Source organism: Polyodon spathula, chromosome 10 (assembly GCF_017654505.1).
Source record: "Polyodon spathula isolate WHYD16114869_AA chromosome 10, ASM1765450v1, whole genome shotgun sequence".
In the NCBI taxonomy this organism is placed as follows: Eukaryota; Metazoa; Chordata; class Actinopteri; order Acipenseriformes; family Polyodontidae; genus Polyodon; species Polyodon spathula.
Genome location: NC_054543.1, coordinates 27,988,483 through 28,004,540, shown reverse-complemented (window position 1 = coordinate 28,004,540; position 16,058 = coordinate 27,988,483). Strand labels below are relative to the sequence as shown.

At 40.5% G+C, this 16,058-nt stretch overlaps 1 protein-coding gene across 2 annotated transcripts; it reads left to right on the top strand.

Moving 5' to 3' along the window:
• The first annotated feature begins 295 nt into the window (after positions 1–295).
• On the top strand, positions 296–15,843 carry LOC121322052 (keratin, type II cytoskeletal 8-like). Of its 2 annotated transcripts, none has more exons than XM_041261520.1 (9): positions 296–637; positions 4,678–4,886; positions 5,357–5,417; positions 6,089–6,184; positions 10,937–11,101; positions 11,626–11,751; positions 13,203–13,423; positions 13,734–13,798; positions 15,303–15,843. In XM_041261520.1, the coding sequence occupies exons 1-9, from the start codon at positions 353–355 to the stop codon at positions 15,308–15,310; spliced, it is 1,236 nt and encodes a 411-aa protein (XP_041117454.1). In that variant the 5' UTR covers positions 296–352; the 3' UTR covers positions 15,311–15,843. The 2 variants fall into 2 exon arrangements, with proteins under 2 accessions (XP_041117454.1, XP_041117455.1); XM_041261521.1 differs by lacking the exon at positions 296–637 and adding an exon at positions 2,219–2,816.
• The last annotated feature ends 215 nt before the right edge of the window (positions 15,844–16,058 follow it).

Below are 16,058 nucleotides of genomic sequence, written 5' to 3'. Positions count from 1 at the left end.
ATGCAGTATAAGCAATTTAATAAACACATCCTATAACACATTCCATATAAGCCGGAACTTGTATCCAATCGTTTAAAGTGTACTGATCAATATTTCATCAAAGGGGAGGAAGACCGTCCTGGCTAAATTTCTTGTAACAGGCGTGGTGGAGCCCCGCCAACGAAGTCTCACGACTGGAGAGTATTATGGGAGGGGATCTGTGGGAAGGATAATATGAATAATTCATGGGAGGGGTGGCTGAAAAGACTTTAAATAACCAGGTGTCTTCAGCCACTACGGTACAGTCACACTTTTGTCAGAATCCTTTCAGTAGATGCGTATGTCTTTGCTCTAGCACACAGACTGACACAAAATGGCCTACAATAGAAACTCTGGTGCCAGGACCTTCAGCAGCCGTTCCTATAGTTCTCCATGCAACAAAACGAGTGTTTCCCGAGTCAACAGCGCAAACTTCCCAGGCATCAGGACTAGACCGTCTGGAATCAGTGCTTCGTGGTCTACCCCAGTCTCCTCTGCTGGTATCCTGCTCTCCAACCCCCCTAACACCGAAATAGACCCCCGTTTCCACCAGATTAAAACCCAGGAGAAGGAGGAGATAAAAGGACTGAACAACAAATTTGCAGATTTCATTAATAAGGCAAGTCAAGCAAAAAGCTCTATCTATCTATCTATCTATCTATCTATCTATCTATCTATCTATCTATCTATCTATCTATCTATCTATCTATCTATCTATCTATCCATCCATCCATCAGTGTACATATTAAACGCAGTGACCCCACGATAAACCAACACTCTTAAATATTTATACTATCAACGTTGCTACTATAGTTAACGTATTCATAGAGCCTTTTTAATACTGTGTCTATTGCAAAAAAGTCAAAAAGCCATACAGCTCTGACTTCACAAAGAAGGTGTTGTATATGTTGTTCTTGCACTTCAAACTCATCCTTGTTATCACTATTACTTCCTCGGTACTGTGATGTTATCAAATACTTGTTTGTCTATGGGAAAGGTATTCAAATGCTACGTGCACACCTGCTCTACCTGTCATTCAATCTGGGGTATTTTAGGACACCTATTGTAGTTGCACAAAACTGCAACATTAGAGTGGGATTACTTGAAAGCGCAAATACTGTTTGAACAGTTTTAGGGTTATGTGAATTGGTAGCGCACAGCTGGAACAATCAGCCATCAACCACCCATTGTGTTAAAGCACTTCGAGGAACATCAGCAGATTTGATTCTGTTTTTACTCTCTGCATCACAATTATCCTATTTGGCCCCTGAGGCCACAAATGTGCTCATGTCAGTCATACATTTTGTAAATTGAAGTGGCTAAAAAAGGTTTTGTAGGAAGTACATTCATTTTAAACAACTTCTTAGAGTTTCCCATTTGAGGATCTCACGATATAATCTGCAAGGTATGGGTTCTTACAGCACCATCTTGCGGAGTTGGAGAGAAGTGCAGGCTTGTGTTATTTCACGCCTCGCTCATCCCTGTTCTCTCAACAGGGACCATTAACTATTGTGTTATTGGTGGTCAACGATTAATCTGTCTTCTGTCACATGTATTGTACTTGGTTTTATTTCTTTTTGTAGAATGTTGTTGTCTGTAATTTTGGTCTCAATAATTACAATAATTAAATACCTCTACCATAATACCCTCTATTGTCTTGAATATCGTAACTGAAACTAACTGAGAGACACATCTTGTTTATGTTGTAAGGTACCAGGGAGGGGGTTAAAATCCTTCCCTGCTAAAAACCTTGTGAGAATGCACATTTGGGTGTTATGGGGTTTAATTGTGTAATTGTTTTAATGATTTAGTTAATCCTCTGCACCTGGTCATAAATTGGAGACAGGTGCAGGGTATTTAAGAGAGGCAGCCAGTCTGTTCGAGGCTGCTAAGAGAAGAGCCCGACTGTGTGAGTGAGCAGTCGTAGCGAGGTATTGTGTGAGGGTGTGTTTTTGAATGTTTGTGGCAGGTAAACGGTTTTTCCGTCCTGCGTGATAGTTAGGTTCCTGTTTATGTTTAGTTAGTGTTCCAAAGAAGGAGCTCGGTATTTGTTTGTTTTGTTTAATTTATTTGATTGGTGTTTATTAAAAGTGCGCGTCAGCGCTTCAAAATCCTTTTCCGTGTCCTGGGTCTGGTCTTAATGGGGCAACGAACTCCGTGAGTGTGAGGATCGTTTATAATGTATTCTAGTATTCTGTTAGCATAACAGAGTATTCACTTATAAGAGATACAGTACGGTTACACAGATGTGTGTGCTGCATATTGCATCTTTTACCCTGTGATAGTTGTAGGGTAAAATAGGTATACATGCCAGTCAGATATACAAAGATAACAAGGATTTGCCTAAAATTTGACTGTCTGATTAACAACAAACTAAGTCCAAGGGCTTGGCCGCTCCCATCTTCCCTTAAGGAAACGTATAGTTGCATAATAACATCTCACTTTGTAGAGATGGAGCCTGCAGAATGTGCTGACTGTGGGATTGTTTACCTTGACTGTCTCAATCGGGTTATTTGATTCCAACAGAGAAGAACGTGTTTATATCCAAAGGCATGCATTTCCTACTTTGTACAACAACATTATAAACTGCTCTGCTCTTTCTCATCAAGAAACAACAAAAGAAAACAGATTCTAACATTTTCATGAAATGCCAGTGTTTATTAAAAAGGGGAAAATCCGCACTACGCCTGCCACACCTTAGAATCTGCATGGTTTGTGGTCTTGCAGCGCCATCTCGTGGACAGAGAGAGAAGTTTGTCTGGCTCTTACAAATGTTTATCATGGTTAATAAAGCATAGGTAAGTATTGTAAAGCCCAGAGAAGTATAGTGAAGCATATTTAAAAAAAAAAAAAGCATAGCCAACTATGGTTAACTGTGGTAAATGCATAGTATAACCATGGGGAAACTCATAAGAAAACTGCAAAATTACCAACTGTAACATTTACTGCTGTTAATTATTTACACTAGGAATATTTCATATTACTGTAGGTTTTGTGTGAATGGTACAGGGGTGGCCCCTGTTTGTTGAAGGTGTCATGGTCTGCCACATTCTATAATTGTTATTTACAGTGCTGTGCAGTGCAGCCCACCCAAACTAGGATTTCCTCATTCAAAGGGGCCCTAATTTCCAGACAGGTGTGCCCTACTTGACAATGTGGCCACAGTGATTACACTATGTAACACAATTTTTGTTCCTGGGTAGTAAGTGTTATTTCCAAATTGCTTATGCCTCAAAAGTATAGAAAATGGCTATTATTCCCCACAAACTTTGCTTTTGTGACCAGGACAGTGATATTTCAAAATATCACCATTTCCAATGGGAAAACGGGCAAATGTGTGTCTTTTTGTTCACATAAAGTCAGAAAAAAAAACAACATATGAATCCAAATTAACATGTATTTATACTAAAGTAATACAAAAATGACTACAAAAGATTTAGAAATGAGTAGTTTTTCGAGATTTACAAAAATAAAAATTGTTACACGGTGTTATTATTGTGGGAGGTTTTGCTTCAGAAACAGTTATTATACTTTGAGCCCCATATTTCAGAAGGTTATTATCTTAATTGTTTTCCTGTAAAATGTTATCAGCTCAAAAAATATATAATTAGGAAAAATGAACAACATTTTTGCTTCCAGAACTAAATAGACATCAATGATCAACCTTGTGCGCTACTGGAATTTATTTGAGCCATGTTGATGTAGCCAACTGTATTTAAGTTTACAAATAGCCCTAGCTTAAGAGACTTACAATAGAATGCACAGAGCATAATATATATTGCAATTCTACATAAAGAATCAAGTGTGTCATCTTATCTCAAACTTATGCCATGTTTCCTGTATAAATAATGTAAAGCCAGGCTGGCAAGCCAGGTTTGAAATACAATACTAGAAATGAAATTCCACCCAACATTAATACCATACATTCAGTGAAGTAAAGTACACCTGTCCTACGCATAATTGTACAGGGACACAATCGGCTCTTCTAGAAACCTATTTTACTCCTAATATTGCCCAAATAATTATCACCCTCCAGGTACTCAATTAATATTCCTGTCTTGTAGTGCCCCTGCCCCCGTAAGAAATTGCTTATTGCCTAATATGCCAGAACAATCAATACACATATTTTCAAGTCAGTCGTGGGCCAAAAAAAAAGGCCTTGTTTACACATATTCCGTTCAATAACTACATCGATTCATTAACATTAGAACGACTACTAATTAAACAAAGAGTTGAGGTAAAAACAGTCGAATAGGTCGATTAATCTTTACAAATATATATTTATAAATTGTGTATTTGATAATGTCTGGTGCTCTTTTTGTGAACATACTGTTTTTGTTCTTTATTATAAAACTGCTTTTAAAAACAATGTTAATTGATTGCAAATGCAACTGCACTTCCGTCCTTCTGAAAATGCAGGCTTTGCAATTACTTCACTATCACGTGATGTGCGATTAGTCGATTACCAGTGTCTGAGGTCGACTGTCATCGTTCTTCTCCACTGGTAAACTATTCCATGCTACCCTTACTATAATGAAGTTGTTATTGTCTATCTCAGCTGGCTTTGTGACACGTCCTTTCCAAATAGCTCCATACCTTTCCAAATCAATGTCTGGTGACCAGGTAAAGAGAGTTGCTGAGTTGCTTTGTTTCCCTCAGGTGCGTCACCTGGAGCAGCAGAACAAGGCTCTGGAGACCAGACTGAAGATCATGTTGGAGAAGGGCAACTACAAGTCCAACATCGACCAAGTCGTGGCCACATTTGCCAACAACCTGATGAGCCAGAGAGACAGGCTACGCAATGACAGGGACAAACTGGAGAAGGAGCTGGCTCGCACTCAGGCACTGGTGGAGGACAACAAAAACAAGTGGGTGCGCTCTGTGGGTCAGAGGGATTGGCTTGTTTAAATGCAGTAGGGTTTACAATTTGAGTAAAGCAAACCTAGCCAAACATCGAGTCAAAACAGGTCATGGTAACACACAGATATGTGGGGTAAAGCATTGTCAAAGCCATGTTTCACTTTGGTAACTGCAGTATAAGAGTGACAAAGGCGCGGTGAAGTCCCAAGTGACCTTGCAAAGTCAGCCCTTAATGTTTCCATTAAACATTGTTAGAAGAGGCTTTCCATGGATAACACAGATGTTTGTCAGCTTGTCTGGTTTTAACAGACACTTTACATCAATCAATAGTATGTGTTGTTTGTTTATTGCACTAGTAGTAATCATTGTCGTTTTACAATTGTTAGTTGCTTGTTTAGGAAGATACTGACGTTTAATACAAGTGTTTGCTTCTTCTCTATAAGACTACAACAGACTTATTTACCTTTTAAATGTACAGGTTTGAGGATGAGATCAACAGGCGCACTCAGTTAGAGAATGAGTTTGTGCTCAGCAAGAAGGTAAGGAGCTTTCCATCCTATTGCATTAAATTCCAGTACAGTGCAGCCACCTGCTCGTATGGGAACACCACATGCACAAGGGCAGTGAGCGTCTGGGAAATAAATTTAATTCATTCAAACTCTCAGTCGTAAACTGTGTAATAAGTAGTTTGTAATAAACAAAGTGTGTCATAAATGTATACTATATAACCATAGGAAAAGCATGAGAACTGCAAAATGACCCTGCAAATTTACTGTGGTTTTAGGGTTTGGCTATGTCTTCAAAGGAACAAATTCAAAGTCTGGGAACGACAAAAGGCCGTTTTTCCCGACAAAAGGCTCCTCCCTTCCTCATCCCTTCATGTGCCACTACTAAGAGGATCTAAGTTAATAGGCGAGAATCTAATGGTCTATTTCTATGTTCCTAGTGGTTTAGATGTTACTAGGCTTTTTCAGACTTCACCTATTAAACTATTGCAGGATCATGCATCACTGTAATAGATCTGTCTCAAAATAGGAAACTGCAGCAGGAGGCCTCTTGATCATAACTCAATTTGTAAAAAACATTCGCTTGATGAAGCTCTTATTTTATCAGACTAGTGAATCTGAATTGGAGCAGTTGTATTTTTGTATTGTTTCTTTTATCCTATCTCATTGATGTACAATGAAACTATATTGCCTGTGTCTTTCAGGATGTAGATGATGGCTACCTCCAGAAGGTGGAGCTGGAGAATACTGTGGAGAGCCTGATGGATGAGCTGGATTTCCTGAAACAGCTCTATGATGAGGTATGGTGTCAGCTGATTTGTTGCCTGTTCAAATTCCTGGATTGTATTTCATGATGTAGTCTTATAGGATTGTAGTTCATCATATAGTCTTATAGGATTGTAGTTCATCATATAGTGTTATAGGATTGTAGTTCATCATATAGTCTTATAGGATTGTAGTTCATCATATAGTCTTATAGGATTGTAGTTCATCATATAGTCTTATAGGATTGTAGTTCATCATATAGTCTTATAGGATTGTAGTTCATCATATAGTCTTATAGGATTGTAGTTCATCATATAGTGTTATAGGATTGTAGTTCATCATATAGTGTTTATAGGATTGTAGTTCATCATATAGTGTTATAGGATTGTAGTTCATCATATAGTCTTATAGGATTGTAGTTCATCATATAGTGTTATAGGATTGTAGTTCATCATATAGTCTTATAGGATTGTAGTTCATCATATAGTGTTATAGGATTGTAGTTCATAATATACAGTCAGCACTCACATCCGAGCCTATAAAATTTAGAATTCGGTGACGGTTAAACGCATGTGACTCAGATTTGATTATTTCATTTTGTCCTGTTCTTCAGAGAACACCAAAAAAAAAAAATACAATTGTGGCAGAGCAAAGCTCTGCCCTTTAAATTGGCAGGGATGGGGTTAACTTCCCCTACCTGCCTGGGTTTATTATGTTCAGGTGGCTGGGGTTGATTAGTTGATTAGGTTGATTAACGATCAATCAGCGCCCAGCCACCTGATATAAAAGGAGGCCTCTGCTTCTCATTTGGAGAGAGGGAGCTGAGGAAGCAGGTTGGTGTTTGTTTTGTGGTTTTTGAATTTTCTAAATCCAGTGAAGGCATTGCCCAGCCTGGAAACTTTATTTTTGTGAGTTTTTGTTTTTGCTTTATTTGTGTTTGAGTATCTGTTATTTTGCCCTTGTGCACTTTATTTTTGTTTATTTATAATAAAATAGTTATTTTTTTGAATTGCAGTCTGTCTCTGGGCCTCTATCCACTCACCAGCCTGCCACATTTGGTGTCAGAAGTGGGATAGCGCCACCTAGAGGCTCAGAGCAGTATTTATTTTTTTTTTTTTTTTGAGAAAAAAAAAAAAAAATGGGAAAAAAGAGCAGACAGTGGAAAAGGCAGGACAAGCATAGCTGAAGAAATGTAAGCTGCTGCAGCCACCACTGGAGGACCCGGCCAGCCTCTTCCCCTGGTGTTCCTGGTGTGGGAAGGAGGACCATCGTTGGCGGTCCTGCCCAGATGTGCCACCGGCAAACTGGTGTGGCCGGTGTGAGGAGGACGGCCACAACTGGGCAGGATGCCCCTACAACCAGGCCCAGGAAGAGGTGCAGTTTTCAATCAGGGGCCACCCCACTACCTCCAGCACCACCACCTTCACCACCGTCCCAGGAGATCTGGGACTGGTTGATGCACCCTGAGGCAGACCTCGTCCACGATCTCCCCATAGTTATCAACACGCTGTGGCGTCGAGATGGGGAGAGGTGGGAACAGTGGGAGGAACAGCACCACCCGGCCTCCTTCCCAGAGGTTGCCCTCATGGTGGTTAATTACCTGGCGGTAGACATGGGAGATGCCCCAGTCACTCCAATAAAGAGGGGTGAGCCACCGGTCCCAGAGCAAGAGAGGGGTGAGCCGCCTTCCCAAGAGCCAGAGAGGGGCGAGGAGCTGCCGTCCTCCCAGAGCCAGAGAGGGGTGAGGAGCTGCCGTCGCTCCCAGAGCCAGAGAGGGAGGAGGAGCTGCCGTCGCTCCCAGAGCCAGAGAGGGGGGGCGGTGACAGCCACCGGCCATCCCCTCACGTAAGAGGTTGCCCGTGTGGCCTTCCCGAGAGGGGCGAGAGAGGTGAGCCGCCTTCCCCAGAGCCAGAGAGGGAGGAGGAGCCGCCTCGTCCCGAGAGCCAGAGAGGGGTGAGGAGCTGCTGCCGTTCCCAGAGCCAGAGAGGGGTGGGGGGCTGCCGTCGCTCCCAGAGCCAGAGAGGGGTGAGGAGCTGCCGTCGCTCCCAGAACCAGAGAGGGAGGAGGAGCCGCCGTCGTTCCCAGAGCCAGAGAGGGAGGAGGATCAGCAGTCGCTCTCAGAGAGAGAGAGGGAGGAGGATCTGATGTCGCTCCCAGAGCCAGAGATGGAGGAGAAGCTGCCGTCGCTCCCAGAGCCAGAGACGGAAGAGGAGGAGCCAGAGCCAGAGAGGGAGGAGGATCTGCCGTCGCTCCCAGAGCCAGAGAGGGAGGAGGATCTGCCAGAGAGGGAGGAGGATCTGCACTCGCTCCCAGAGCCAGAGAGGGAGGAGGATCTGCCGTCGCTCCCAGAGCAAGAGAGGGAGGAGGATCTGCCGTCGCTCCCAGAGCCAGAGAGGGAGGAGGAGCTGCCGTCGCTCCCAGAGCCAGAGAGGGAGGAGAATCCGCCGTCGCTCCCAGAGCCAGAGAGGGAGGAGGAGCTGCCGTCGCTCGCCGCTCTCAGAGCCCGAGAGGGAGGAGCCGCCGCTGCCGCTCTCAGAGCCCGAGAGGGAGGAGGATCCGTCGCCGCTCCCAGAGCCCGAGAGGGAGGAGCCAGCCGCCGCTCCCAGAGCCAGTCCCAGAGCCAGAGAACTGAGCCCGAGAGGGAGGAGCCACTGTCTCAGAACCTAGCACGAGCAGACTAGCACACCGTCAACGCTCCAGCAGAACCGAGAGGGAGGAGGAGCCACGTCAACCTCATAGCCCGAGGAAGGGCGTGAGTCGAGCCTGTGCCATAGAGGCCCGAGACGGAGGGGTCCGCCTCCCGCCAACGAGAGGAGACCGGGCGGCGAGTCGCCTGACGCCGGGCCCCGCCGCCCATCCCCGCAACCAGAGGAGCCGCGACGCCGCCCGGCCACTCCGCCACCAGAGGGAGCCGGGCCGCCGCCGCCTCGGCCACCAGAGGGAGCCGGGGCCGCCGCCTCCGCCACCAGAGGGAGCCGGGCCGCCGTCCTCCCACAACCTATAGGGAGCGGGCCGATTCGCAGACCTCTCCCACCAGAGTTACGACGGGGCCGTATAGTGCTAACATTGGAGATTCGGGGCCCCCTAACCTCATAGAAGGCTGGGGGCTCCGACAACCAACCCGCCCACCATCGATGACTACAAATCACAGCCCACCAAGGAATACTGTGACTCGGGGGAGGAGGGTGGGGGGGGGGGAAAGAGGGGAGTTGGCCGATTGCGGCCAGTGTACTTTGTACATGGGGGGAGGTGTGTGGCAGAGCAAAGCTCTGGCCTATAACACTGGCAGGGATGGGGTTAACTTCCCCTACCTGCCTGGGTTTATTATGTTCAGGTGGCTGGGGTTGATAGATGATTAGGTTGATTAACGATCAACTAGCAATCCTATAACACTCTGCTATCATGAACTACAATCCTATAACACTATGGTCATGAACTACAATCCTATAACACTATATCATGAACTACAATTGTGCACTTTATTTTTGTTTATTTATAATAAAATAGTTATATTTTTTGAATTGCAGTCTGTCTCTGGGCCTCTATCCACTCGCCAGCCTGCCACAACAATATAAAAAATTCATAGCTGAAAAGGACTTTTAAAATAAGTACACGTCCATTTAGATGTATTGTATTGGTTTTATTGGTACAGCACTATACCAGCAAAATGAAATATAAATGTTATTCATGCACAGAACTGTGTAAAACATAAAAGTCAGTGCAATTTAGCAAAACCAAAAGATAAAAAAAAACAAGTTTCCAGAAATAAAACAGTAGTATTCAGTATCAAAATTGCAGACTACAATCCTTGATAACACTAATGTCACAGTTCATTGCAAATGACAATGCACTATAACAAATATCATGAAAAAAACAAAAAAAAATACATACACAGAAGTACATACCCTAGCTTGTATCCGTTTGTTTGTTTGGACTGTATTTTTGTACAGGTGACAACTGTTGGAAGCACTGTGTTAATGCTGACGACAGATGTACTGGGGGGATTTGGCAATCCTAAACCTTATGCAATCTTACACACTGTATCTGAACTTAACAATCCTTATAACACTGTATCAGGAACTACAATCCTAAACACTATATCATGACCATACAATCCTTATAACACTGTATCATGAAACTACAATCCAGATAACACTTATTAATGCAGTACAATCCTAATAAAATATCATGACAACATACAATAATCATAAACTACAATCCTACAACACTATAGTCAGCACTCAGTTAACCGTTACCCAGATACATGTCAGTTGCGCTTTACCAGCCTTGTATTAAGAATAAACTCAATCCCCATTATATATATATATATATATATATATATATATATATATATATATATATATATATATATATATAATATATATTATATATATTTGCCTGGATTGAAGTTTCATGATACAGTGTTGTAGGATTGTAGCTCGTGATATAGTGTTGTAGGACTGTAGTTCATGATATAGTGTTATACAATGTCTGTATGATGGAATAGCATCAACAGTGCAGGCCTGAGTTTTGTGTGGTCGCCCTGTTAAAAATCTGTTGTATACTGCTTTACTTTTAATGATTGTCACAAAATCCGACTATATGCTTTTCTATTCATAATGAACCTTTACTTAGTGTACTATTTTCATTAAAAAGAGGGACACATAAAAAGAGACACTGAAAACAGTAAAATAGAGTAAAATCTTGGACTAACCACATCAGTGAGTCATTAATTAAATCATGATATTTGAAATGCTGAATGTGTTGGTCCTCCGGTGTTGGTTTAGGAAATCCGCGAGCTGAAGTCTCAGATTAACAACACAGCGGTTACCGTGGAGATGGACAACAACCGTGGTCTGGATATGAAGCAAATCGTGGAGGAGGTGAAGGCCCAGTATGAGGGGATCGCAGCGCGAGGCCGAGACGAAGCTGAGCAGTGGTACAAAAACAAGGTCAGCAATGTCAGAGAGGTCAAGTGCAATAGTACAGAAGCGTATAGCTGCCATGTACAGCAAAATATTATAAAATTATCTAATATATATATCTATATATATATTTTATATATATATATATATATATATATACACACACGGACACACTGTGTGCAAAATTCTTAGATATGTTGCATATGTAGCCTCTACTAGTATTTTCTACTAATATAACAACCTTGACTTGCATAAAGAAGGAAAAACATTATATATAATTACTGTTTTCACAAGATAATTACGTTATGGTGTAATTTCATTTTTTTTACAGTGTAGTTATGCTATTTTCTATTTACACGAGAATGATTACATTAAAATGTGATAATTATCCCACGAAAATGGAAATATTATTACATTTTATGTGCTGATTCAATTATTTTTGCTCTACATGGTAGCTATACACTTGGAACATTCTCACATACTATCCATCTCAAGTCTGTTTTACAGATTTTGGTCATTTGGTAAACTGGCATTTCCTTCATTGTCTCCAGGTGGATAACATGGCAGCCGAGGCTGGGAAGTACAACCAGGACTTGAAGGAAGTGAAGAACGAGATTGCAGAAATGATTCGTCTCATCCAGAGACTCAACTCTGAGACTGAGGGCTTGAAGAATCAAGTGAGTGTGAAAGAGCTGTCTACACCCACACCCTGAAAATACCCCCAACACCACTTCAAACCCACCTGCCTGGAAAAAGAACTGGGAAGCACTGCTTGTTCCTGGGAAGCCACTTTACACAGAGTACTTTGTTAATAGTAACTGTCAGTCGCTGTCAAGCAGTTTCAGTCTTACACTGTTGGTTACTGTAGTTTTTTTCAAGAAGACTTCTATGCACTTCACTTTAACATATATTTATTGTCCACTTTTTTTGTTTCTGCAAAGTAGTTTTAGCATTCACAACACAAGCCTACAGCAAATTTTCTTTACCAAATTGGATGGTGTTATTTAGATTAAACAATACAACACCTTTTCAGTTGACCATTTCACCAAGAACTTTTAAAGGGACAGTAACCAACCACCTTTTTTAATATGTAAAAACGCTTTTAAAACCAGATGGATTAGGACGTCTTTAACAAGTTTGTCATAGTTAGACCTGTTAAGAGTGTTTAAAGGTAAAAACCTCTTTAAAAAAAATTACCTGGGACAAATATAGTTGTATTTGATATTTTGTTTGTAAACACCAACTATTTCAAATTGAAATATTGAAATATTTTTGCTTGAATAAATCAATTTTGTTTTTAAATTTGAAAATATTAAATTTGTTTTGCAGAAAACAAATACTATTTGAAAATATTAAAATAATATGTAAGTTATATAAATTATAATATATATATATAATTTATATATATATATATTGGTATCACCGTATATATTCAATTGTATTATATATATATATATATATATATGTGTGTGTGTGTATGTATGTATATGTATATGTAAAGATATTTCACCCCCCCTGTTTTAAGATATTACCATTCCATAGAAGTATTCCACGACATTGTTTTCAGATATTTACCCATTGAAATAAAATATTCAACTATTTCAATGAATTGATCTAATTAAATTTAATCAAAATAGAGCAGTTTCCAAAATAGATAACTGAGTGGTTAACAAGAACACGGCTTAACCTGCTTAGAATGCAGGATAATAATTAGGCTGCAGTATGTTAGTTACATATTTATGAGGAGTTTAAATTATTTCAATGTATTTCAATTACTCATATTTAAATATTTTCAAATAATAATTACTTTCTGCAATCTGTATTTAATTATTTTCAAATAATAGTTACTTTTCGCAAACCTTATTTATAGCTGTATTTATCCCAGGTCTGTTAAAAACAGACACAAAAAGGTTTTATGAATACCAAACCTTATTTCATTTATTAAAAACAGGCTTTCAGTTTTACCGCACCTTCCCTTGACTGTTTTTAGGTGGTAATGAAACAGGATGGTAATTTATTCCTCAACAACAATTTTAAACGCTTCAGACCTTGCTTCCTCCCCATGGTGGCCCTAAACCCTGGAAAAGTGTAAACTTTCTTAACAACCCTGTTTGTGTCTGTCTGCCAGCGAGCCAATCTTGAGATGGCCATTGGAGAGGCGGAGGAGCGGGGACAGCTTGCAGTGTCAGATGCCAAGAACCGTGTGAGTGAGCTGGAGGCAGCCCTGAAGAGTGCCAAGCAAGCCATGGCCAAGCAGGTGCGCGAATACCAGGACCTCATGAACCTCAAGCTGGCCTTGGACATTGAGATCGCCACCTACAGGAAGCTCCTAGAAGGGGAGGAGAGCAGGTACATAATATGGTGAAGAAAGGCGGGCTAGGTGGCACATCAGGCTAATACATTTCATTTGGTGACAAAAAATATCTAAACTTGGTGAGGAAAAAGCCAAGTTCTTGTGTTTGTATATATAAACGAGCTTGTAAGTATGTTGTTCACAATTCAATTTTTACATAGCTCTACAGAACCACTTACCCATTTGCATGGACATTATTTTATTGAGCGTCTATATGAGCATGTATTTTGATATGCTGTTGTCCATGCTGTGGTAATTCACTGTTTACAGTCTGTTGCTGATACACCTTTTTTGTTATGGATTTAGACTGGGAACCCACCAGCGAGAAGGGCCCCGCCAGGACTCTCAACTCAGTGCTATTGACCAGCTAGGTACATTCATAATTGTTCTTCTGAATTATTTGTCTTCATGTGAGGAACTGTTTTCAACTTGCCCCATGCTTTACCTGCATCATTTCTTGGTAGCTGCAATCATGAGAGAGCCACATACCCTTGTGATTCACAGCAGACAGAGCAGTTACTTGTTGCTTGCAGTGGCTTCTGGGAGATAAGGCAGTACCAAGAAGACAGTATGAATGCCATTCACTCAAATTCTAGCCTGCAATTACTTTTTTTTTTTTTCTATTGTATAAAAATACAAAATAAAGACCAAAGTAGCATCCCGGTCTATGTAATTCACGATTTCATCTTTTTTTTCAGCCTCATATTGACCTGGTGTTATTGTGCTAAAAGCCCTGCACATGTAAATGTATAAATAAAGTGTAACTATGAAACAGTGTGTGTTAGATATGGCAGGGCCTGAAATTAAGATTCCAGCCCTGCTTGTTTTGAGTATGCTCGTGGTGGTGGTTGGCAGAGATAGGGTTAATTCCTATCCTTGCCAAATACATGTGCAGAATGTAGCCAGGTGTTGATTGAATTATTAGTTCTCAATCAACCCTAACCACATGGTATTTAAGGGAGCTAACAAACTCAATTTGGAGAGAGAGTCTGGGAGAGAGACATATGCTCCTGAAATGTTTGTTTGAACACCTCACCGGGCTAGCACTGCTTGGGTGAGGGTTCTTTTGTTTGTTCTTTTTTTGTGGTACGTGATTGTTTTGTTACAGCCTTTATTTTGCTTTGTGAGCTGTTTTTAAATGCAGTTTAACTGTCTCCGAGTCACTGTCCACCCAGCCACCCTGTCACAGTCCTCCATTTATTTAGTTTTCTACATTAATTCAGGATATGAAATACGTACATATTGCAAATTGAAGTAAAAAATACTAGCAAAAATAAGAAATAATTAAATAGATTTAAAGCCTTGGCAAGTACTCTTTTTAACACTATTAAATTAAAAACTATTAAAAAAGTGAATGACAAGTCTGTAAAAGTTGTAATACATGAGACTGTAAGAATACTAAATGTGACTTCACCATTTTATATACAGCATGCATCCCTGTATTAATTCTAGTTAAACTGTTACTGTACAAAAACATGCATTGAACAACACCACTCTGTGAGGTGTCAGTAATGCAGAGTAAAAGCTTGATTTTGGATATGTAGACATATTTTGTAATAATAACAATGCTAACAATACTACACAATTGATTCAAATTGTTTAACACTTCATCTCTTAAAATAAACTGAACAGCTTGCATTACAGCTCAAAACTAGTGCCAAGCAACATTATAAGCACAGATTAATGCAGTTAATCAGTCCACTTCTAAAGCATTTACATTTACTACAGTCTCATTTTAACATTAGACTCCTCTATTGAATAACATTGTGTATTGTGAATACTACTTATATTTTAGTGTGTAGTAATCATTGTGTGTAACTTCAGGCTTCTAAAAGGAAACCCTGCTAAACATATCTTGTTTAATTTTTCTCTCAGATTTCTAAACCCCCTGTGTGCCCTGCTTACGTAGATGGCCTGGTGCAGCCCCGAAGCCTGGACCTCTCCAGAGCAGCACCCCTCAGCTATGTTCATCAAAACCATCGAGACCAGAAATGGTCAGGTAACTTCGGAGTCCTCACACTTCTTTGAGGACTGAGGATCCCGACGTGGGTTCACTCATTTATCTTTGAATCATATGAGCGGGTTGCTTCATTCATTCGTTTCAGGGAAAAAAAAAATCTTAGATGGTGTGTTTTTTTTTTTTTTTTTTAATTCATTCTTTTTAAGACTAGCATAGCACTTTCATATTCATGGCAACTATAGTCCTATTTTAGTTTTGAGCTTAGTTAGCCAGTCCATACATAACGTGCTGTTTTTCGAATTTCGTTAATGAAAAAATAAAAACTAAAATAGCTCAAGGTGCTATTCAGTTGAACTTACACGCTGTATAAGACACTTGTATAATGCTCTCTGTAGACTAATAATGCAGAAATATGATCGACACTGTAGAAACGGGATAAACTTGAATAAATAAGTTGATGTCATGCTCTGCCTCATCTGTGTACTATTCTCTGTGTTGACTGCCTTGCTCTGTAAATGTACCGGAAACATTGGGTACTAGAAGTCTTTGATTCCAATTAATTTGGGAGGTAATGACCATGAGTGTTTTAATATTAATTTATTTAAAATGATAATCGAGATTGTGCATCCTGTTTTTTTAGATATAGATTTTTTTACGATAGACATTGGAAA

Bases quoted from the DNA above. Each gene is read 5' to 3' on its own strand.
- LOC121322052 (XM_041261520.1), top strand. From the start codon at position 353: ATGGCCTACAATAGAAACTCTGGTGCCAGGACCTTCAGCAGCCGTTCC. The intron at 4,887-5,356 runs GTGGGTGCGCTC...TTAAATGTACAG, and splicing joins GTGGAGGACAACAAAAACAA to GTTTGAGGATGAGATCAACA. The intron at 6,185-10,936 runs GTATGGTGTCAG...GTGTTGGTTTAG, and splicing joins TGAAACAGCTCTATGATGAG to GAAATCCGCGAGCTGAAGTC.